This window comes from Cricetulus griseus, chromosome 8, assembly GCF_003668045.3.
Source record: "Cricetulus griseus strain 17A/GY chromosome 8, alternate assembly CriGri-PICRH-1.0, whole genome shotgun sequence".
In the NCBI taxonomy this organism is placed as follows: Eukaryota; Metazoa; Chordata; class Mammalia; order Rodentia; family Cricetidae; genus Cricetulus; species Cricetulus griseus.
In genome coordinates, this window is record NC_048601.1 from 51911584 (window position 1) to 51935242 (window position 23659).

The window sequence follows — 23659 nt, forward strand, 5'->3', positions numbered from 1 at the left end:
AACTAGGTTAGAGTTTTGATGCCCAATGAGACTGACAGGATGACATTGTGTCCAGCTTTCCCTTTGCTGTGGAGCTCAGAGGTAATTTTCGAAGAATGGAATTTCTTATCTAAACTTTCTTGATACTGAGGCAAGAAAACTGAGAGCAGAAGGTACTAGAAAAAGCATGAGCCTAGAGGTTAGATATAAGTTGTTGACACCCTAGACCTGACACTTAGATGCCACATGACCTTGAGCCAGGTGTTGATCCATTCCACATTCTAGTAGGCCATCACAGGAAGAGCCAGGCACTTCCCCTCATAATGCAGTGCTAGGTGAGAGCACTGCAGACTTTCCGTGAATTGGGAGGGCCCACTGATTCCAAAGGCTTGGTGACCAACTGCTGACTGCCTGTCTATAGTTGCATGGCAAATCCTCTGAACACCCCTACACAGTGACGCCCTTTGGATTCCTGTGCACCAAACATCCCTGTTCAGTAAGGACAAAGGCAGGGACCTACCTGCTCTACACAATGGGGTCCCAAATCTGACCCACTCGGGCTACAGAGTCGAGAAGCCTCAAGCAATGGAAGCACCAGGAGGTACTAAGGCAGGACAGAAAGGTAGGGTCAAAGCACTAATTGGTAAAACTAAGGAACACTGGTTTCTAACCAGGCTCAGCAGCCTTCAAGGAATGCCTAAGTAATTCAGCACAACTCCAGATGTCTGCAGAGACAGGGCTGCAGGTAACTGGATAACATGTTGACACAGATGAACAATCAACCTCTAACTCTCTGATAGAACTGTAGGTATTCTTTCTGACCTCATGGCCTCAGACATGACATTAGTTAGCATTTCACCAGCTTCCTTTTTGATTTTGCCTCCTATAAGAGGCCCTTATTTGCCTGTTGGACAGGTAAAAACTCCCAATATTGCTCCATTACCTGTCTGGGAAGTTGAATATGTGGAATAGATACCTTCATGCTAGCATTTCTGAAAGCAAAGTCATGGGTGGGTATATTGTGAAGCAGGGCTATAAGCTCCTCAGCAGGATAATGAAAGATAGACCAGCTGTTAAGAGCACTGGCTGCTTTTGTAGAGGACCAAGGTTCAGTTCCCAGCACTTACATAGTGGCTCACAATTATCCATAACTTTAGTTCCAGGGTATCCAATGCCCTCTTCTGACCTCCTTGGACACAAGGCACACATATGATGTACATATATATATGAAGGCAAAACATTCTAATCTAAAAAAGAAACACGTTCCTCAGAACTAAATTTCAGATTGGTATTTACAGTTCACACATCTGGAAATCCAAATGAGTTACAACTAAGTCAGAGTGGAGTGGAGGGGCTAAATTCCCTCTACACAAAGTCATAAAAAATGTACAGTCAAGAAATCAATAAGCTCCCATGGGCACACTTACTCCTCCATGCCAACTAATCTGACCTCAAGCATATGCATTCTAGGGAAAAGACAAGAAGAAAGACATGAAACTCAGTTCTGTCATGACTTCTGATGACACAAATGGAACCAGCATGCTTTTCAAGGTCATGTGACTTGTTTATAATAAGATATCATATCATCTAGTGTTTGGAAAGTGACTGTGGATGCTTGTGAGGGGCTGTCAGAGCCAGATGTAGATATGTGTGAAGAGCTGGGTTCCTGGCTCTGGCCAGAGCAATTCCCCAAGTCACTCGGTGCTGATCCCACTCTGCTCCATGGCTGGCTACTAAAAGGACCAGTTCTTTTTTGACCCACAAAATAATTCGATGGTGGGGCAAACTCAGGATCTCGCTCAGCCCGGAGTTCTGACTGTTTCTTCGACCAGTATCCAAAGGAAAATTCTAGTGAAAATAAGAAAGAGTATTATTAGAAACAATTATGAACCAGTCAAATTTTCTGTAATCATTTTTCAGTTCTTACATCCATTTAAAAGCTAACCCAGATTCGCCAAGAACAAGGATACTAGCTAAGAAATGGAGTGGCTTCACAACACGGAAAGATTAGAGGTAGGTTCTGTGGAGAAGCTGACAGGCTCTGGACCATATTGCCTAAAGGGCACTATAATTACTGAGAAATGAAACAATTATTTGCTGGAATTGACATGGTAGGTGTTTCACATCAAAGCAGTCTGTCATTTGTTGAGTTCTGGAGGATACAGAAGGGACTCATCCAATCTTAACAATGGCTCTTAGATTTCTCTTGTCAGCTCCAACAGCAGGAGCTAATGTTCCACTGAGTATCTTTGCAAGAGGCATAAAACAGTCTGCTGCAGTGAAGACTGTGGTGGGCACCTTGGTGAAAAATTACAGAAAGATGTGCATACACATTGGAAGCTCTGGTAAACTTTCAAACAAATATAAAGGATGGCTAAAGACAGAGTATCTCAGAACACCAAACCTCCATCATATTTTAAAAGCAGGTCCTAAAAAGTTACATTCCAAAATGTAAAGCCACATCTAAAAGTATGGACTTAAACTTCCCAAGTACTTTTTAGAAATTTATTCGGTGACAGAGTGCCTTTGTAGATGCTGGTCTTTTGTGATCACATTTTCCCATTTTCTTGTTTATAAACAACTAGTGTCCAGTATGGAGAAGAAACAAGTTCAAAGACCTGGAGATTTCCTTAAGCCTCAGGAACACTCATTGTGGGGCTGACAGTGGAGCTCAGAGGTAGAGCTCTTGCCAAGCATGTGTAAGGCCCCAGATTCCATCTCTACACCATAAAAAAATAAAAACAAAATCTCACTTTGATTTAAAACAAAAACCACCTTTACCAGGGCCTCACTAGGAAGTTTCACACCTAAAAGCCCCTCCCTACCTTTTCCTCGGTCCCACTCTCGGATGTGTGGCACTCCAGGCTTGGTGTCCTTCCTTTCCTGGATGATGACTTCTACTTTGCTGGTCTGGGCCACATGAGGTGGAGCAGGAACAGCCTTTGGTTCTGATGGCAAAAGCTCAGTAACATCTCCATCTAGTTTTGTAAGGAAACCAGACCTTATTACCATGGTTTAAAATTTTAACATTTTAAGCCGGGAGGTGGTGGCCCACACCTTTAATCCCAGCACTCAAGAGGCAGAGGCAGGCAGATCTCCAAGATCAAGGTCAGTCTGATATACAGAATGAGTTCTAGGACATCCACGGCTATACAGAAAAACCCTGTCTTGAAAAACCAAAAATAACAAAATAATAAAAATTTAACACACTAACTTTGAAGTAAAATTAATCACTAGTGAAAATAGGAGCAGCAACCATGTCTTACTAGACAAGAGTGAAGTAGTTTGGCAATACTTACTTCTCAGTGTGAGTGGGTATGAATGTCACAGCACATGTAAAAGTCAGAGGACAACTTTATGCAGTTGGTCACACTTTTACCTTGATTTTTACCACATAATGTATGCAGTTATCAAAACATCACATGGTACCCCCAAGTATGTAGCTTATGTTTTTGTGTATATTTTTAAATTAAATTTTAAAACCTTTTTCTTATATATGTACACAGCCAAACTTTTAAGTCTTGGTTTACTAAACTGTCATTATAAGAAGCAATTCAATGTGTTATTTGTTAATATCCTTGTCTATTGTCTAAAAACATGAGAGTGTCATTCTAAAACATTCTAGCTATAAAAACTGCTCCTGCACCATAGACACTCAGTGGGCAAAGTGCCTGCTGAGGAAACCTGATGACCTGAATCTGAAGCGGGGATCTCATAGAGAAAGCAGAAATCTAACAACTGGAAACTCTCCTCTGACCTCCACACCTGTGCTACAGCGCATGCTCACCCACACTCACTCACACACCACATACAATAATAGATAAATAAATGGAAATATCTAACAGTAAGGATAGAAACTGCTGCTGATGGTACTTCAAAGGCACATGCTATTTAGAGATAAAACTAAGTTGCTAATTCCTACATGCAACCCTATTAAGTGACACACCAATAGATCTAAGATTTCCCTGTTAAAGTCAAAATAAAACAGCAGGGCTAGCTAGATGGCTCAGTGGGTAAAGATGCTTGCTGCCATGATGCAAGCCTGGCATCCTGATATACCTCTGTTTTCCTCTTCAGTCCCATCTTCCTTTGACTTTTTAATCTTTTTCTGTCGAAGCTTGGCAAGTCTCGCTTCTAACATAGCCTTTCGCTTTTCCTTTATGTTTTCTCGTTTTATTCTCTGATCTGTTGTCTGGACAGAACAAAAAGAAAATTATTCACTTGAAGTCAAATTCACAATATTTCTGTTTCAAAAGATGAAATAATTCTCTTTTAAAAAAAAGTGCTAATTTTCACAGCACCTCTAAGTAGCTCTTCCAAAGACGCTGAAAACAGTTCCCTATGAAAGAGAATGTCACAGCCCTCTGACACCTTAGGAAGCTTAGTGAGAACTCACACATCACTATAGAAGCCTCCGCATGGAAGAAAGCCCTCCAGCTCCCTTAACACAACTTCCTATTTCCTCTCCCAGATCATCCAAAAATGCCATGTTTGAAACTAGATTTAAAACAGCAGGGCTGAGAGCTGGAATCAGTGGTTAAGAATGCTTGCTGCTCTTGTAGAGGACCCAGGTTCAGTTGCTAGCACCCACATGGTAGCTTAAAACCATCCACAATTCCGTTCTAGGAATGTCCTCTGCAAGAACCATGCATGCATATGGTATACATAGACATAGGCAGAGCTTACACAAACACACACACACACACACACACACACACACACACACACACACACACACACAAAATAATAATAATAGTAATTATAAAATAAAACAGCAGGGCTAGCTAGATGGCTCAGTGGGTAAAGATGCATGCTGCCATGATGCAAGCCTGGCATCCTGAGTTCAATTCCTGGATTCAACACAGAGATAGAAGGAGAGATCAACTCCATAAAGTTGTCCTCTGTCCAACACATGCCATGACACATGCACATTATACACACATATACTACTAGTAAGAACAAAACAAAACCTAGCAAAGTAAGGCTACTTCCAAAACAGTTATAATTTTAGAGACTGAAAACCCAATTAAGGTCGGGTGTTGGTGGCACATGCCTTTAATACCAGTACTTGAGAGGCAGAGGCAGGTGGATTTCTGTGAGTTCGAGACCAGACTGGTCTACAAGAGCTAGTTCCAGGACAGCCTCCAAAGTCACAGAGAAACCCTGCCTTGAAAAACCAAAAAAAACAAAAACAAAAACAAACAACAAAAAAAAACCCATAATTATTTGATAATTATCTGTATGCAACCAACAAACCAAAAATGACATTCTGAATATCAATTTTCATTTTATTTCCTACATTTTTTATTCTTATCTCATACAAATATATCCTAACTACAGTTCCCCCTCTTTCCATTCCTCTCAGCCCCTAGCCCAGCTCCCCTTTCCCCCAGATCCACTCCCCTTTTCTTTCAAAAGAGGGCAGGCCTCCCATGGATATGAACCAAACATGGCATAACAAGATATAATAAGACTAGGTACAAACCCACATATCAGGCTGGGCTAGGCAACCTAGTGGGAGGAAAAGGTTCTCAAGAGCAGGCAAAAGAGTCAGAGATACCCCACTCCCACTGTTTAGAGTCCCGCAAAAAAACAAACAAACAAAAAAAAACAAAAAACACCAAGCTAACAACCATAATATACTTACTTGCAAAGGACATAGTTTGGACTCACACAGGCTTTGTGGTTGCTGTTTCAGTCTCTGTGAGCCCTATGAGTCCTGCTTAGTTGATTCTGTGAGCTGTGTTCTCCTAGTGTCCTCAGCTCCCATTCTTCCAAATTGTTCCTCCCCCTCTTCCAAAGGGCTCCCCTAACCTGATGGAGCTCTCCAATTTGGTCTCTCTCTCTCTGCCTAATGCTTGGCTATGGGTCTCTAAATTTACTATATTTTTTTAAAGCATGGCCCATCAGTAAAAAATAATTCAACTCCATAACAAAAACTTTAACTTGTACCTGTTCACGAAGCATCTCTAAAGTTTTCATTTGCTTGTTTCTCAACTCTTTGTCTCGGGCAAAGGCAAAATACCCAACACCAAGTTGCCTGGCCTCTGAAATAATCAAAAGTATCAAAAAATTAGATTTCTCTCATTAGCAAACAACAAATACAGCAAGTTCCCTAACAAACCAAAAGAGACACACAATGATATTTGCACAAGCTTAACTAAAAAAGAAAGAAAGAAAAAAAAAGAACAAGTCAAATGGTTGTCTTCTCTTCTCTCTGGGAATGGATTCTTGAGCTAACAGGCATGTTAGGAAGAGGTTCCCAAGTTTCTTAGGCTGTGGACAAAGGGGATGATTTCATACTCTAAAGCAGTCTGACACCTGGCTTTGTGCCTATCACAAAGACCAAAGCCTTTTAAAAAAGATTTTAAGATGGCTCAGAAGTTAAGAGCACTGACTACTCTTCCAGAGGACCCAGGTTCAATTTCCAGCACCCACATGGCAGTTCACAACTATCTGTAATTCCAAGATCTGAGACCCCCTCTCCCATAGACATACATGCAGGTAAAACACCACTATACATAAAATAAGAATAAATAAATTATTTTTTAAAACCCAATACACAATGCACACACACAAATAAATGCCCCCCCCCAATACCATTTTCCCGAATGTCTTCATAATGGATGGGCCCCATTGGCTTTTTCAGGGCCTCCCTTTCTTCTTCCTCCCATTGCTGTCGCTGAAGTTCTTTCCTCATGTCTTCAGATAATAGAGTTTTTTCATTAGCAGGACTAACAAAACTAGTAGAGGAATAGAGACCTATGTTCAGGTGAGTGCCGTGAGACAACAACATATAGCACATTGGGTAGATGACACCATTTGGAAAGATGTCAGCTGCTGCAGAGGTTTCTGACTGAGAAGTCAATACAACTGCTTCAATACTTTTTAATAAGCATTTATATATACTGTGTGTATGTATATACACAGGAGCATGCATGCAAACACCCACATATGCCACAGCATGCAGGTAGAGGTAAGGGGACAACTTTCAACTTTCAGAAGTCTAATTTTTCCTTCTACCATTTGGGTTCCCAGAATTGAACTGAGGTCACTAGGAATTAGCAGCAAGTAATTTAGCCTGATGAGTCATCTTGCTGACCCTATTTTATCATTTTTAAATCAATTACCAGACTTACACATGAGTATGATAGGATCTTGCCTCAGTGTTCAAGACAAATGACTTTCCTTTGTACACTTGTCCTGGTTAACATATGGGAGGCTGCCTAGCCAGGAAGGATGAACCATTGGACTTCTCTGAATGGCCTCTTGTCTGGAGACATGGACATTGCTAGAGTTCTTCCTGTCCCAGCAGGTGGCCATAGTTTGTATTGTGGTCTCTGTGTGCTTTCTCCAGGCCTATCCACAGGATGCCTAAGATGGGAGGGCTCACACAGGTGGAGCTTCTCCAATACATCTTATACAAAGACTGACTTAATAGAATTTTAATCACCAAGATACTTTTGAATGTTATTTCTTTGGTTTCATTAGAAATGTAGTCATGAAGCCTTTGCTTCAATATACAAAGACATATAAATAAGAAATAAGGGCTGGAGAGATGGCTCAGAAGTTAAAGAGCACTGACTGCTCTTCCAGAGGTCCTGAGTTCAATTCCCAGCAACCACATGGTGGCTCACAACCATCTGTTATGAGATCTGGTGCCCTCTTCTGGTGTGCAGATATACATGGAAGCAGAATGTTGTATACATAATAAATAAAATCTTTAAAAAAAAAAATGAAATGAATAAAAGCAAGTGAACCATCTCAAACCCCTCTATCCATAAAGGCTGGTTTGTTAACTAGGTTTGGGCTCATTCTGTATTTACAAACTAAATCAGACATCCTTCCACTCAACAATCTACTTGTCCCTTTCGGCAGTTACAATGCACATGACCAGAACAGAGTGCCTGCCTGGGAACCTAAGCCAGAAGAATCACTTAAACCTAGTTAAAGGCCAGCCCAGGGAATAATGTAACTCATTCTTCCCAGTACCCCAAAAAATGGGCCTCAGAAAAAGAAAATCAGTTAATAAATGACAATGACATTCAGGTTGTTCCCTGAGCACAAGTTAAGTGTCTGAACATGCTAACTGCAACAGGCTTCAGTGTGTATTCTTACACATTAAAGATCTTAACAGAGCAACAGAGAGTCATTCAGCAGCCTCTCCCACATGACAATCCCTGTGGCTTCATTCCAAACAGAGGTCACATTTTAAACTTACAGCCTTCCCTGAAGATTTTTATCCATCTCCAATAGATCTGGCAAGTCCTTTCTCATGCAGCGCCGGGATCGGCCCAAAGAGTCCACATAATCCACCCTGAAAGTGAGATGGTGGGAAGACAGTTAGTACAATGGGCAGATCCCTATGTCAAGGAGTTGGCACTTAAAGAAGCAATGTCATTATAGACCTGATTACCAAGAACTTTGAAGCTGGGGTATCACTAATACAGAGAAAAATCTTCTTAATTAGCAGAGGACACCCAATAAGCTTTTTGTGCCCTCCACAAAACCTGTTTTAGAAACTGTAGGGAGGAATTAATCATTTATTGTTTCTGAGTTCAAAGACAAATTACCAATGCAGAAATTGCTGTGACATGGAAGAACTCACTTGAATATAGTAGAGACAACTCTAATGTTGTATCTGCATTTGGCCACTGGACTATGTACCCCAGATTTTTACTACTCCCCTCCCCACAGTGCACTCAGGTCTTACCTTTCTATTACTGCTCTACTTTTAATTGTCACAGTCTTCCAGCAATCTTAGGCGTTTCTTAATGTAAGTCATGGTATTTTTTGGACCCCCTTTAATTAAGATGACAAACAATATACATCTATCTTCATCTTTGCTCAAAGCAGACAGTAGGGGCAGGGTGAGCTGAGCACAAAATAAGGCTAAACAAAACACTGAGACTTGCTAACAATACAAAATATGGGCAGGTTTTCACAGAAAACATCTCCTTTGCACTATGGTGCAGATTTTTTTTCATATTTGTTATCCTAGGCAAAGAATCTCCCATAGTCTGGAGCAGAGTGCAAGACACACAATTAAGGACTTACTATAGGCTGTGAAGCAAGTTAGCAGCAAAGCAACTGAAGGTCAGACTCAGCTAGCTCTGCTGTTGCCTACAATTTCTTTACTCTCAAGTGAAGCTGATTTCCTTGTTAGCCCATGTTTTAAAAACTAAACACTTGTGAATCCACTCCTACAGTACTACAGACAACTGTCACAAGAAATTAAACCTACATCTATATAAAACAGCATCTTCATTTTCTTTTTTTAATGAATGGGGGAAAAACCATCTGGCCAGATGGTCCAAGTAATTATTTACAGTATTTTTGCAGAAAGATTTTCCACCACCTGGAATTTAATTACCAGAAGGATTTACAAGCAGTCACAATTCTGGGGCTTAATTCAAAAACAAAAAAAGTATGAGAACTGCTTGCAATGCGTCTTACAGTCCCATATGGTGTCATGCGACACCTTCAATTGCCCTCCAAACTCTTCAAATCGCTGACAAATTGCTTGTAATCATACAGGCATTAATAAGAAAAAAATTAAAAGACATTAGAGCATTCAAAAGAGATGAGATTTCTGCCTTGAAAGGCAATCACAGCTATTCTGTTCTGGAGTAAGTCTCCAAAACACAAAAAACATCAGCAAAGGGAATACAGTAGTCAGCAACAGCTCTAGCTCATCAGCAGCTGCTTACTGAGCAGTCCCAGCCAGCACAAACCTGGAAAAACTGGGTGAGCAGAGAAGGCTAGTACCCGAGCTCTACAGGGCTCTAGGGAAACAGGAGGGGTGCATGCCAGAAAACACAATTTAGGCAGATTATAAAAACAAGTAAGGAGCCAGGTGGTGAGAGTACACACCTTTAATCCCAGCACTCAGGAGGCAGAAACAGGAGGATCTCTGTGAATTTGAAGCCAGCCTGATCTATACAGTGAGTTCCAGGACAGGCTTCCAAAGCTACACAGAGAAAGCCTATCACAAAAAACAAAACAAAACAAAAAACAAAAAAAAAAAACAAGCAAGCTGGGCAGTGGTGGCACATGCCTTTAATCCCAGCACTTGGGAGGCAGAGGCAGACAGATTCTCTGTGAGTTTGAGGCCAGCCTGGTCTACAGAGAGAGTACCAGGATAGCCAGAACTGTTACACAAAGACACCCTGTCTTGAAAAACAAAAAAATAAAAATAAAAAATAAAAAAAAATCAAAAGTTTGGCTCAAATGTTTTGCTGTTAATAAGGCATAGAGTGGGTCAACTATAAATAAAGGATAAGATTCAAAAAACAGTTCAGACAAGGAAGCAAGTATTTTGACTACAAATGATGAAGAAAGGCACTGAGAAGTTATGGTCCACAATAGTCTCTAACTTCATATTTAAATTATTTAAAAGGTAAGAAAGCATGGACCACAGTGGGCACCATCCACAGTAGCAAAAACTTCTCTTTATGCATAAATACCTGTCCAAAGGGGTTAGCAAAAGGCTAAGAAATCCACAAACAGTCCTGAGCAGCTGCTAAGAAATTCCCCAGAACAAGAGTATATGTTCAGGACACCAGTGATGTCTAATCAGTGACAAGCTCTGCTGAATGAGTGTCTGAGTGATATAAAAGACACTGTAATGGAATTTGCACTCTGATCTGTATTAGGTTGGGTTCCTCCATCCTTTATGTGCACACAGGTAAAACTCAGGAAAATGTCAATAATGGAGCTCTGCAAAGTATCTGCTTATGCTCCTGGAATGAAACACTCTTGCTTCCAGGAGGGAGTTTAAGGGAAATAGTTGTGGCACTGAAGCACCGCATCTCCACTTTCTATGGAAGGAAGCTAGGCCTCAGAGAGACTGCAAACTTAAGAGGTCCACACAGACAGAAGGCAGTACTGGAACCCACACCTCAATACCAGAAAACAATGTAATTAGAATATAGCTTACTGTGCCTACCCTGCCAGATTCTTTTTCTGGACTCAAAAGGGACCACTTCCCAGGACCTGACATCTGAACCAGAACACACAGGTAAAGCAGCTGCATGGTAAGGGAACAGGACATTGATACACTGTCCAAGGAACCGTGGGCCTAGCACCACAATGGGCACAGCAGATGCTTAGTTTTTATCTGCAGTCATTGATGTTACCTCTCCACTGGTGCACTTAAATCTATACAAGTCATACACTGGCTCATCCCAACTTAGAGGGCTGGTTCCTGGGAACAAAAGACCCATGCATAGTAAGAAAAAGAGATGTGGTAAACATCAAGGAAAATTATTCTCAAAAAGCTAATACAAGTCTGAGGGGATCACTCTGATCTAGTCCCCAATATTACCCACCATTCCTCGCTGGGGTCTTTGGGAGGAGGTATGTCTTTTTCAGAAAACTCTTCATCATCATCATCTTTCTCTTCTGTGTTTCGAGAATCTCTAGTGGCACCGAGCACCTCCATTTCTTTTCGCTTGTCTATAATCTTCTGTGTGAAATCCACAAGGTACATGTCCTCCACTTCCTCGTCTAGGGCACAAAAATCGATTTACAGATTCTTTGCATTAAAAAAGAAAATCATAGCTGGAACTAAGAAGTAGCCTCACTGCCTGACTGTTCACCAGTCAATGCCTCCATCTGGGGCATTTTACAAAGAAAGACACAGACACAGAGAACCTAGCTTGAAATAAGCCATCCAAAACATAGACCACAATACTTTAAAAGCCTCGAGTTTCCTGCTGTGTCATCAAGACATTGTGGGGTCAAGAGGACCATTTAAGACAGCACAGCCATCTGATTTTGAACACATCACAGCTTCCCACACATGAGAGAAGCAGAACAGCATGTCTCCCAATTAAGATAGTGAACCTTTCTTGCTGTGGTGTAACAGGTCTTTCTTAACATATGAGTTGTATCATTTAACTCTTACACTAATGTGTGGTAGGAAGTGCTTGAAAGGTCCTAACACAGGTAATGTCCTCTGAAGCTGGGGCATGATGTGCATACCTTTAATTATAGTACTTAGGAGGCAGAGGCAGGTAGATCTCTAGTTCAAAGTCAGCCTGGTCTACATAGTGAGCTCCAGGTAGACACACACACACACACACAGAGGTACTCAGTTCTTTTCACAAGTGGACATCATTTTCACATAAGGCCTGGAGTCAGGCTCTACAGGGCTGAACTCAACATGTCTTTTTTCCTAAGGACAGAGACTGAGCTACAACAGACACTGGGCTCCCTATCACCAAGGTGGTGGTGCTATCCCCCTTTACAGTGTTGCAGTGGAGACAAAGACAACTAAGGCTCCAAAACTTAACCAGTTCAGACAAACAGGTACAATATAAGCATCAGAAGGTGGGTCTGCTAGCTTTGGCAAAACCCAGTTTCCACATTCCTTTTGACTGAGTTACTGTGTTTTCATTTTATTTATAATTACACATATGAGGTAGAGGGGGTGCACGGGAGCACAGGTGCCCTCAGAAGGCAGAAGAGGACATCAGTTCTCCTGTGGCTGGAGTCAGTTGTGAGTTGCCCAACACGGGTGCTGGGAACCAAACTCTGTTCCTGTAAGCACAGCAAGTGATCTTAACTGTTAAGCCATCCCTCCAGCCTCTGGATTTCTATAGTAACAATGAAATTTTGAACCAAGGGAAAAAAAGAATAAAACAAAGTTTTCAAAGCTACACAGTATCTCAAAAGGGAAGTATGTTCTCTGAGAGGTGAGATGCAGATGGACACACCAGTGAGGCATCCTGGAGATGACTACCTTGTTCCTCTTGGAATGCAGCACTATCACCACTCTGAATGCCTGACTCTGGACTCCTGAAGCACAAAAGAGCGATGCCATCTGAGAAGAGGCAAATGAGAGCCCGCACCCACTGGCATCTTGTTTGCTAGGCAAGATGGAAGTGCTGAGCTCCAGCCCTCCCCTCTCTGAAGATCTATCTGCTCTTACCACCCTCTCCTAAGGGTCCTTTTCTCCAGCTTACCAGGTCAAAACCCATTTTCTTCTAGGAATTTCCTGAATCCCTACTTGCTCTCCCTGCCCCTGCCAATAGTGTGTACACTGGTCCAGAAAGTTTCTTACACTGTTGTCCAACTATGAATTCTGCTTTCTACTTCAGGGGGAGATGACAAAAGGGAGTTGTATATCAAATATTTAAGGCTATTATAAGCACACCATACAACTACTAATTGAATATGCCATGAAGTTGAAATTACTTAGGGTACAGAGAAATAATAAATGACAAAGGAAAGAGGCAAGGAAAGGGGAGAAATACAGGAATCAAAGTTAAATAAACAAAAAGAGAAGAGGAATGCAAATGAATATTCTGCAAAGAAAAGAAATGGTGCAAGGGATTATCAAAAGAAAAGTAAAAATTTCCCAATTGGATAAATGTAAGAATGTGAGATGACTCAGTGGGTAAGTACTCACTGACCAAATGTGAAGACCTGAGTTCCAATCCCCAGAGCCTACATAAAGCCTAGTTTGCAGCACATCCCAGTGATCCTATGGCAGCAAGACAGGAGGGGGAATAAACCCCCTCAGGTTCTGTCTCAAACAAGGCAGGAGGTGAGGAGCAACACATGCTACACAACCATGCTGTGTCATAGGCCGCACTCACACATACTAACACATACACATACATCATATTTATACACACAAATAAAAAATGCAATAAAGCAAAAACATGAAGTTTTTAAAAAGCACATCACATAAATAAAACTAAAAACAGAGAGAAAAACAGGAAAAGGGGCAGCATAACCCCAAGTGCCTACATGGGACTATAATTCTACACACCTTATCTTTAGCAATATGTATGGCTGTCCCTACATGCAAGGATGGTCTATTTAAACTGTTTCCTGGTACTATGCTCTCCTCCTCTACCAGATGAGATCTCCTGTGAGGGCAGCAAAACTGGCTTCCTATACTCCCCAGTCCCTTCCTGGCACAAGCTGCCTGGCACCCAGTGGACCATCAGAATATTATTGAATATTTTCTTGTCTCTATGTAGTCACTGAAAGTAAAGTTTTGACTTGATTTTTTAAAGTTCTCCCTTATAATCATTCAAACAAGTAACATAATGCTGAGGATCTATATGAATTGTAAACAATAAAGAAATATAAGTAAACTTTGGTTTACCTGGAAAGTCTCCTTTAGTCATCTTTTCATATAATTTGGCCTTTTCTTCCAGTTTTTCCCTAGGGAAAAAAAATAGACAAGTATTAGAAATGGTCTTACAACTGTCCCTTCTGCCACTAAACTATCAGCCTGACAGCTGCCACCTCCCGAGGCCTGCCATGAAAGGATGGGCACAGCATGTGCTGACTGCCCTGTCCTGAGGAGACCTCAGACCCACCTCATGTACTTCATCAGCAAAAGCAGGACCTAAAGCCACACCTGTACAAAGTAACTGCTCTATAAATATCTGATGAGTGAATAAATGGGATGCACTGAGTTAAGGCTCCAACAATCTAACTTCTAAATGCCACTTAAGTTACATGTGAAAAGAGAGATGTATCTAAACAACATTTTTCTATTAAAAATTTTCTAAAAGGATCATCAGATTCAAAGCAAGCCTCTTTGACATAGTGCTTTTAGAGCAGGGTCCTGGTCATTTGTGTCTTATTACACTTCTTTATACCAACTTATATGTGTTAAAAACATGACAGTATCTATTTCAATAGCACAAATAATACATTCAAGCCACATCCTAATATAAGACAACTCTATGTCAACAAAGCAGCCTCTCTGCTCACATAATGTTGGTGGTACTTAGCCTGTAATGACAAGCTAAAAGGTCCAGAAATTCTTCAATTGCCTAAAAACAGAAGCCCCAAAGAGGCCATCTGTGTCATGATCTCATCAATCATAATGGGAAATTTAACTCCTAATGGCACGAAGAGACTACAAAGTCCCTGGGGGGGTCATATGATTATGACAAGTTACTTAACCTTTCTGTGTCTCAGCTCCTATAGACTGATAGAAAAGCAAATTCTTTTTATTGCTTCTATGGGTTGTCACAAAAATTAACTTGATAACACAAAGTAAAACCATCTCATCTTCACTGTCATGTAAGTTAGCAAGGAAGTTCTGTGTGTGTGTGTGTGTGTGTGTGTGTGTGTGTGTGTGTGTGTGTGTGTGTGTGTGTTCCTTTGGGTGCCCATGTATGACTGTATATGTAAAGGTCAGAGACTGACCTCAGGTGTCATTCCTTAGGAGTTATCCACCTTGTTTTTGAGGCAGGGTCTCTTAGTGGAACCTGGAACTCCCTAAAGAAGCTAAGCTGTCTGGACACTAAGCCCCAGGGATCTGCCTGCCTCTGCTCCTCTGCTCCTCAGCAGTGGAATTACAAATCTACACTACCATGCCTGACTTTTCTATGAGGATTTTGAGGCTCTAACTTAGGCCCTCATGGCTGTACAGCAAATCACCTTGCTAACTGAGCCATCTCCCCAGTCCAATGAAGCTGCATAGTTCTTATCATGTACAAAAGCAGATGACTATTACAGTAGACGTTACAATTTGGAATTCTCCAAGCACAGACTACTGCTTGTTCTTTACAAAAGATTGCTAGCTAATAAACAGAGGAAACCCACTAAAAATTCAGCAGCAGCAAGGCTTGCCAACAATACAAACCACACATGGAAATATATTAGTGACCAGGATGCTTAGTCTCAAAGTTCCCCACCCCAGGTTACTATTAACCACATAAGAAAAAGGTCATCTTCACAGTAGAGAACTCTACCAGACTTTTTCTAATCGAGTGATCAAACTCATTACCAATAATGATCCAAACTGACAATTATGAACCTCTGGTAAGATTCACGTAAGACACAAAGCCTACATAGTATTCGTAAAAAAACTTTAATGTAATGTCATTCAGACATGGGACATGGCAGAAATAAAAACTGGCCTGGGTAAACTTCAACAGGGTAACTGACAACAAAAGGGAAAAGAACTGGAGAGATTTGAGAACTAAAGGCATGAATGGAATATAATCTTTGAATCCTGAATTTTTTTCCCCCTGATTCTTCAAGATGGGGTTTCTCTGTGTAACAGCCCTGGCTGTCCTGGAACTCACTTAATGAATTCTGCCTGAATTTTTACAAAACCTATTTATAACATAGTTGTCCTGGGACAACTGGTAAGATCTAAAATATGAGCCACACAGTAGTATTAAATATAGTAGTATGATGTCCTTGTTCAGATAGATATATACCGAAATATCACAGGTAAATTATCATGGCACTTAAAGTCTTCCTCTACAGGTGTTGGGTAAGGACAGAGGAAAGCAAACGACAATATGCTAATTAGTGAATTTAGGAGACAGGTATTAGAATGTTCCTTTATCCTTCTTTTAATTATATTCTTTGTTTGGAAGGCAAAGTTTTGAGGTCTCTAAATACTAATGTCCTATCATCTACCCTGGAACACACCATGGGACACTTCTTTTTTCTTTTAATTAATTGTTTGTTTATATAACATCTCATTTTCAGTTTCCCCTCCCTCCTTTCTTCCAAGTCCCCCGATCTACTCCACTGTTTTTGTTTAGGAAAGGACAGGTCTCCCATGAGTACAAAACATAGCATATCAAATTGCAGTAAGACTACACACGTCCCCATGTACTGAGGTTGGGCAAGGCGACCCAGTATGGGGAGTAGGGCCCATGGGACACTTCTTTAAAACGTGTTAAGTTGAAGATGTGGCTCAGTGGACAAGACCATGGGATTCCATCCCTAAAAATACAAGTTTTAAAAAATTGTTGATATAGGCCAGGTGGTGGTGGCCCAAGCCTTTAATCCCAGTACTCAGGAAGCAGAAGCAGGAGAATCTCTGAGTTCAAGGCCTGTCTGATCTACAGACTGAGTTCTGGACAAGCAGGGATATGCAGAGAAACCCTGTCTCAAAAAAAAAAAAAAAAAAAAAATTGTTGATACAGCTTTTTCTTTTTCTCAGGCTGCTGGAAAGATGACAGACACTCAGACCAACCGTGCTTACCAAAAAGCAGCCCATGGTCTTTTAAAAAAAAGAAGTGGGTTCTACTGGCAAGGAAAGGCTCCCTCAGTACTTCAAGAACATCAGTCTAGGCTTCAAGATGCTCAAAGAGGCCATCAAGGGCACCTAAACAGACAAGAAATGCCTCTTTACTGGTAAATCTCCATCCAAGAGCAGATCCTGTCTGGTGTTGTAACCAAGATGAAGGTGCAGAGGACCACTGTCTTCTGCTAGAACTACATCTACTACATCCAAAAACACAATTGCTCTGAGAAGCACCACAAGAACATAGCTGTATACCAGTCCCCTTTTCAAGAATCTACAGACCACTGACATTGTCACTGTAGGAGGGTGGAGGTCTGAATAAGACAGAGCACTTCAATGTACTCAAGATCACCAAGGCTGCCAGCACCAAGAAGCAGAACCAGAAGTTCTGAGAGGATGCTGGCCAACTCCCAGAACAAATAGTTATTTTCCAAATTAAAAACAATTTTATTGTTGATATATTTTTAGTATGTGATAAAAGCTCAAAACAGGACCCTATTTCATCTTCTAAACTGAAGTTGTTTCTTTTGTTTTTTGTTAGTTTTTTTTCTTTTTTGTAAAACAACGGGTATGTGTAAATTATAGCGTTTTTAGAAGACAGCTGGCTCTCCATACCTAGACTCCACATCTCCAGATTCAACTAACTGGAAGGAAAAAAAAAATTCCAAAACAATGTTATATTGTTGCTAATGTATACTATGTATCTGTCTGTACAGATTTTCCTTTTTGGCATTATTCCCTAACAATACAGAATAACAACTATTTACAAAGTATTTACACCATATTAGGCATAGCAAGTAATCTAGAAAAGACTTTAAAGTATACTGGATGTTTTCAGAGGCCACACACAATATTTTATCTATTTTAAGCATCCTTGAGCTTTGGCATCTGAGGAAGAGTGGGATCCTAGAGCCAACCAATAGTCCTTAGAAATCAAGGGACACTGTATTTACATTTACAGACCACATGGCTAGAAGGATGGCTATCAGATCTGTACATCAGGGAGAGTAACATCTGGAAAATAGCTCTTGGTCTGGTAACTCCCCTTTCAGGTGTAACTACCTTGCTTTGTCTAAAGTCTTCTGCTCCTCAAGCTTCTGTTCAGCATCCTTCTCTGCTCGACTGGAAACACCAGCATTCTGCTTGGTCCAGATACTTGGCTTCTGGAGAGTGATTCAAAAGAACAAGAACAAAATAAAACCACATGATCACAAAGCAGTCTCAACTTGTGTACATCAAAAAGGAGAGAAAATTCTTAGAGCTCATGAGTCATCAAACAACTACTTATTCTTATATCTTACTTACAGCCCTCAGCAGACATGATAAACACATGACAAAGCTGGAGCTGAAGAAAAGTCCTCAATCACCTAAAGAATTTCTGAACTTGACTGAGATACTTTCTCAACTGACTTTTACCCATGACTGATTACAACATCACATTCAATATTCTAATGAACATGAGCAAAATACAAAGAAATATAGTAGATTACTGTATATAAAAACTTTAAAGCTCTTAAAGTCTTTCATATTTTAAGTCTATTTCTATATTTTACAATTGTTTATCTCTGTTTGGACACAAAATACATACCAACCTTCCATGAGAATGTAAACAATCCACTTATTAACATCATGTGAAAGAAGAATACTGGGACTGGATAGATGGCTTAGCATTCATTACAAGGGCTTACTGCTCTTGCAGAGGATCTGAATGCAGTTCCCAGCACCCACACTGCTTGACTCACATAGTACTCCGATTCCAGGAAATTCAACATCCTTTTCTAGTCTCTGAAGGCACCCACACACAGATGGCATACACATGCATAATATAAGTATACACACATATGTAAAATAAATCTTTTTTAAGAGTATTAAATAATCTTACTAATTGTACTGTTTAACAGTTTATTCAAATGTTCAATGATAAGTCAGGGATTTTTTTCTTTAACATCTTTTTATTTATAGATAACTACTGACATTTTTCAAATATTTAAAATATGATGCAATTCTCCCATATTTGGAATCAGTAGAGATATGTTTACCTTATTAGTTGTCTTTGGTTTTCCAAAAACTCCAGAATCTTTCAGAAGTTTCTCTTGTTTGAATTCTTCTTGTTTTCGGAAGAGCTCAGCTTTAAGATCTACCAACTAGAATAAAACAAAAAAGTAAACAACAATATTTAATTCACTTCTGGCGGCAGGTGACTGGATTGCTAAGCAACTTTAATTCTCCAAGGAAGATTTCAGCTTCCTGAACATGGACAAGAAACACAAGTTTAAATACAGAACTCCATACAAAATTAAACAGCTTTGGGCTTCATTGTAGTTTTGCTACAAATATAGCTCTACTCCAACTTTTATCACTCAACCCTCTTTTCTGCCAAGGGGAAAGCCATACAGTAAAGTAAACAAATGAAATGTACATGTTCAGATAAGATTCAACTAATTTCTGAAGCACTTTCTGTTTGTGGGACACATAAGGAGAAATACAGGTTCAAGTTTTACTTGTTTTTGTTACTGTTGTTTTGGTTTGGTTTGGTTTGGTTTTGGTTTTTTGAGATAAGGTTCCTCTGTGTAGCTCTGGCTGTCCTGGAACTTACTCTATAGGCTGGCTTCAAACTCACAGAGATCTATCTGCCTCTGCATATTGAGATTAAAGGCAAGGACCACCACTGCCAAGTGACTTAGTTTGTTTTAAAAAGGTTAAGTTTAACTGAATCACAGGGTTGAAAAATGGGATAGGGAAGCACAGATGAAGAGAATGGGGCAGCTGGCCAAATACTTGCACTAACCACTAAGCTGTATTAACTCTAACAGTATGGGGTTGGGGTGGGGGTGGGGGTGATATAATGGCAAGTGGTTATATGTACAGTCATTTGTAAATCAGATACTACTGGCTGACAAGAAAAATAAAAATGACTGAGCTCAGGGGCTAAAGAAATGAGTCAGCAGCTCTTGCAGAAGACTCAGGTTAGGTTCCCAGAACCCACATGTGGTATACAAACATCCATGCATTAACTCCAGTTCCAGGGAACCCAGTGCCCTCTTCTGGCTTTGAGGGCACCAGGCATACCTGTTTCACATATGAAGGTGCAGGCAAAACAGTTACACACAAAGTAAATCTTTTTTTAAGTGATTCCTTTTATTTTTTATTTTTATGTGCACTGGTGTTTTTGCTTGCATGTATATCTGTATGAGGGTGTCAGAGTCCCTTGAACAGGAGTTACAGACAGTTGCAAGCTGCCATGTGGGTCCTGGGAATAAAGCAGAGTCCCCTGAAAGAGTAGCCAGTATTCTTAACCTCTGAGCCATCTTTCCAGCCCCATAAATCTGTATTTTTTTTTTAATGACTAAGTTCAGTGATTCCTATTTAAAAGAAATACATTTTAAGGTACTGCTGGCAGGGATTTTAACAATGTAAAGTAGTTTCACTCCAGGACCCAATATTCAAAATTCTTCAAAAAGAAAAAAAGAAAGAAAATTTTGCCTTTTAACTCTTTTTTTGTTTGTTTGGTTTTTCAAGACAGCGTTTCTCTGTGTAGCTTTGGAGCCTATCCTGGCACTCTCCAGAGACCAAGCTGGCCTCGAACTCACAGAGATCCACCTGCCTCTGCCTCCCGAGTGCTGGGATTAAAGGCGTGCACCACCAACACCCAGCTTTTAACTCTTCTTAAATGCATCTATTATCTAGTTATATATTTTTCTACCCTACAACTACTTCTGGATTTAGCTCACAAAATGACCAATTCCTGGACTTCATTTGTAATATACTTATTGAAAATGTTATCCTCTGGATAATCTGACTTTAGTTTGTTTTGTTTTGGTTTCTAAAGACAGGGTCTCACTGTGTGGCCCTGGATATTCTGAAACTATGTAGCTCAGGTTGTCCTCTGAATCACAGAGATCTAGTCAACGGTCTCTGCCTCTCACATACTGGGGTAAAAGGGCATGTGCAACTACACCCTGCTTAATTTAGTTTACAAGTACTGAATTCAAATTCCGACAAACATTAGACACAACAAGGTATGTTCTCCCCTTGTATACTCATAGTCTTGGTAAATTCAAGATTAAAGTCAAAAGTTAGGCAATTTGTTCTGAGGTAATAGAAAAACAAACGTTTTGTAGCCAATCGAGCTGAGTAACCGGGGTTCTCACAACAAATCTGTATGTAAATTGAGGAAACCAGGATTCACGTTTGGGTGTCAACTTCATCAATGAAGAGTGACGTTTAATAAGCACTTACATCCTAAAGCGCATAGGAAGCGCTGGTACAAAAATGTGTACAGTATTTAAAAGTTTTCTGCTCTTGCTACGGAGACCCTAGCTACTCTGGAGTCCTGGGGAATCGAATCGCACCCCAATGCTGGAGAAGGACTTTGCTGATCTCTGGACTGGAGAAGCCATAAAGGACACACATCCTCCAGGTCTCCTCAAACAGCGAGACCTGGCAGGACTGAGGCGGCCGACCCGCAGGGGATGCATTCTGAGATCCCCCGGAGGACGGCTTCCGGGACCTGTCTGTGGGGCGAGCCTAGTCCAAGTGCCTGACGAAGTGGGGGTCAGGGATGCTGTGAAAAAGGAAACTGTTGTGTGTCCCCTTGAGGAGAAAACCAGTCAAGAGTCCCTGTCAGACGGTGAATCCAGGCCCTCCTGACCTGCGAGAGGCAACAATTAGGTCGCCATTCTCCACTGAGAAAAGCGGTGGGAAGCACGTAGCTAAGCCACACTCGAACTCACCGAGGAGGCTGTAACATCCAGAGGCTTTTTCTTTCGGTCCATCGTCCTGCCCGGGCGCCGGGTCCCAAAACCTAGACTCCCTGCTGTCTCCGTCAGGCTTCCTGCGGCGGAACCGGAAGTGTTTTTGTAGCGACGCTGAATTTACGTAATTTTGCGACACAGAGTTACGATCTCGGCGCCATCTTGGAAGTGGCTCTATGCTCGTCGCCATTTTGAGAAGGTCAGAGGGTTGAAGTTGATCGCTGCGGTCGGTCGTCATGAAGAGAGCAGAAGTGCGACGAGAATGACTGGCATTGTCGTCGTCTTGTAACAGACGGAAATAGCTTTCGACGCATCAGATGCCACACTGAGGGGAGCGCCTTGGGGGAATGGAAACGAATGGCGCCATCTTGAGGAGGGCTAAGTAAACTCGTGTCTTCATGGAAACAACTGGAATTTAGTAAAACTGGGGGAAAAAATATTTGAAAACAGGCTTTGAAAAAAAATTGTTATTTTATTTTGGTTTTCTTTGTTTTTTAAAAAATATTTATTTATTTTATGTATATGAATGCCCTATCTGCATGTGTGACTTTATGCCCAAAGAGGTCATCATCAGATCCCTCTATAGATGGTTGTGAGCCACCATGTAGTTGCTGGGATTTGAACTCAGAATCTCTGGAAGAACAAACAGCCAGTGTCCTTAACTGCTAAGCCACCTTTCCAGCCCTTGTTTGCTACATAGCCAGGTGGCCTCAAACTCTCTTTGTAGACTTTGTTGACCTCAATTTTGCAGCAATGCCTCTGCTTCCTAAATGCTAGGATTACAGGTGTGAGCCACCATGCCCAACAGAATATTCGATTTTTAAGTTATCTGTCTGTCTGTCTATCTATCTGTCTGTCTGTCTGTCTATCTATCTATCTTGATATGAGACAGGTTCTCACTGTGTATTTCTGGCCAGCCTGGAACTTGTATCTATCTATCTATCTATCTATCTATCTATCTATCTATCTATCTATCTATCTATCTAGATATGAGACAGGTTCTCACTGAGTATTTCTGGCCAGCCTGGAACTTGTTTTGTAGACCAGGCTGGCCTTGAACTCACAGGTAACTGTCTACTTCTTACTCTCTAGTGCTGGGATTAAAGCTATGTGCCACCACAACCAGCCCCCAGAATACTCTTATTTTTGAAATTGCTGTTTGAACTGCTAATGTATTAAAACAATTTTTACCTGGGATTAGAACAGAATTTCCAACAATTTCCAAAATGGCCCCAAACATGATGATAAAGTCAAAACAATTAACTCCAAAAAACACTGAAGATGCTCTGTGTCCTGTAGTATCAAATTTTTAACCAATATTTAATTCTTTTGAAAGATTTTAGTTCGCAGAGAGAAAAAGTTTCCCAGGCCTTGGCCCATTACAAGGAAGCTGGCCCCAACCCTGGGCACATCCTATGGTTTAGACGGCCAAGACAACCCTCTTAGGGTCACACCTGGCTGGCCAACAGACAGTCAAGGACTTTTCAGGGTACGTTCTGTGGTTTTTCCTTTGTAGAAAAGCAGGTCACACCTGGGTGACCACTTTTAACATGAGATCATACTTTGTAATCAATCACTTTGTGCCCCTTGCCTGTATGCTTATCCGCGGTTTTGTCCTATATAAGGAGCTTGCACCCCATGCTGGGGTGTGCAGCTTTCCCGATATTGCTGACACCCGAATGCACATTCGTTCAATAAACCCTTTTGCTTTTGCAGCTCTTGGTCTGTTTTCTGAGTCTTGGGGCTCTTCGGGATCCTGAGGCCCTTAGGGATCTGGGGGTCTTTCACTTTATATTAAAAATAAACATACCACCTCATTAGAATGCAAATTGGTTTTCATCTTTAATAAATGGTGAAAATATACATATATCAAATACTTGTTTTAAAATAAATTTCTCTATGA

At 40.9% G+C, this 23659-nt stretch overlaps 1 protein-coding gene and 1 pseudogene across 1 annotated transcript; one reads left to right on the forward strand and one right to left on the reverse strand.

Moving 5' to 3' along the window:
* On the reverse strand, positions 1 to 21869 carry Ccdc174 (coiled-coil domain containing 174). The gene is made up of 11 exons (XM_027428889.2): positions 21736 to 21869; positions 19042 to 19146; positions 18065 to 18165; positions 14102 to 14160; positions 11310 to 11487; positions 8201 to 8296; positions 6580 to 6722; positions 5932 to 6026; positions 4039 to 4171; positions 2805 to 2957; positions 1 to 1827 (listed from the first exon to the last, which is right to left on the reverse strand). Exons 1-11 carry the CDS (start codon positions 21775 to 21777, stop codon positions 1532 to 1534), a joined length of 1401 nt encoding a protein of 466 aa, XP_027284690.1. The 5' UTR covers positions 21778 to 21869; the 3' UTR covers positions 1 to 1531.
* LOC100766060 lies at positions 16931 to 17394 on the forward strand (annotated as a pseudogene).
* Positions 21870 to 23659: the final 1790 nt, after the last annotated feature.

What these genes read in the sequence shown, in the direction of transcription:
- Ccdc174 (XM_027428889.2), bottom strand. Translation starts at nt 21,777, where the DNA reads ATGGACCGAAAGAAAAAGCCTCTGGATGTTACAGCCTCCTCG. An exon ending in GACTGAAGAGGAAAACAGAG is followed by an intron (nt 2,958 to 4,038) that starts GTATATCAGGAT and finishes TTACAAAACTAG; the next exon opens with ATGGAGATGTTACTGAGCTT. An exon ending in AGAGTGGGACCGAGGAAAAG is followed by an intron (nt 1,828 to 2,804) that starts GTAGGGAGGGGC and finishes TATTTTCACTAG; the next exon opens with AATTTTCCTTTGGATACTGG.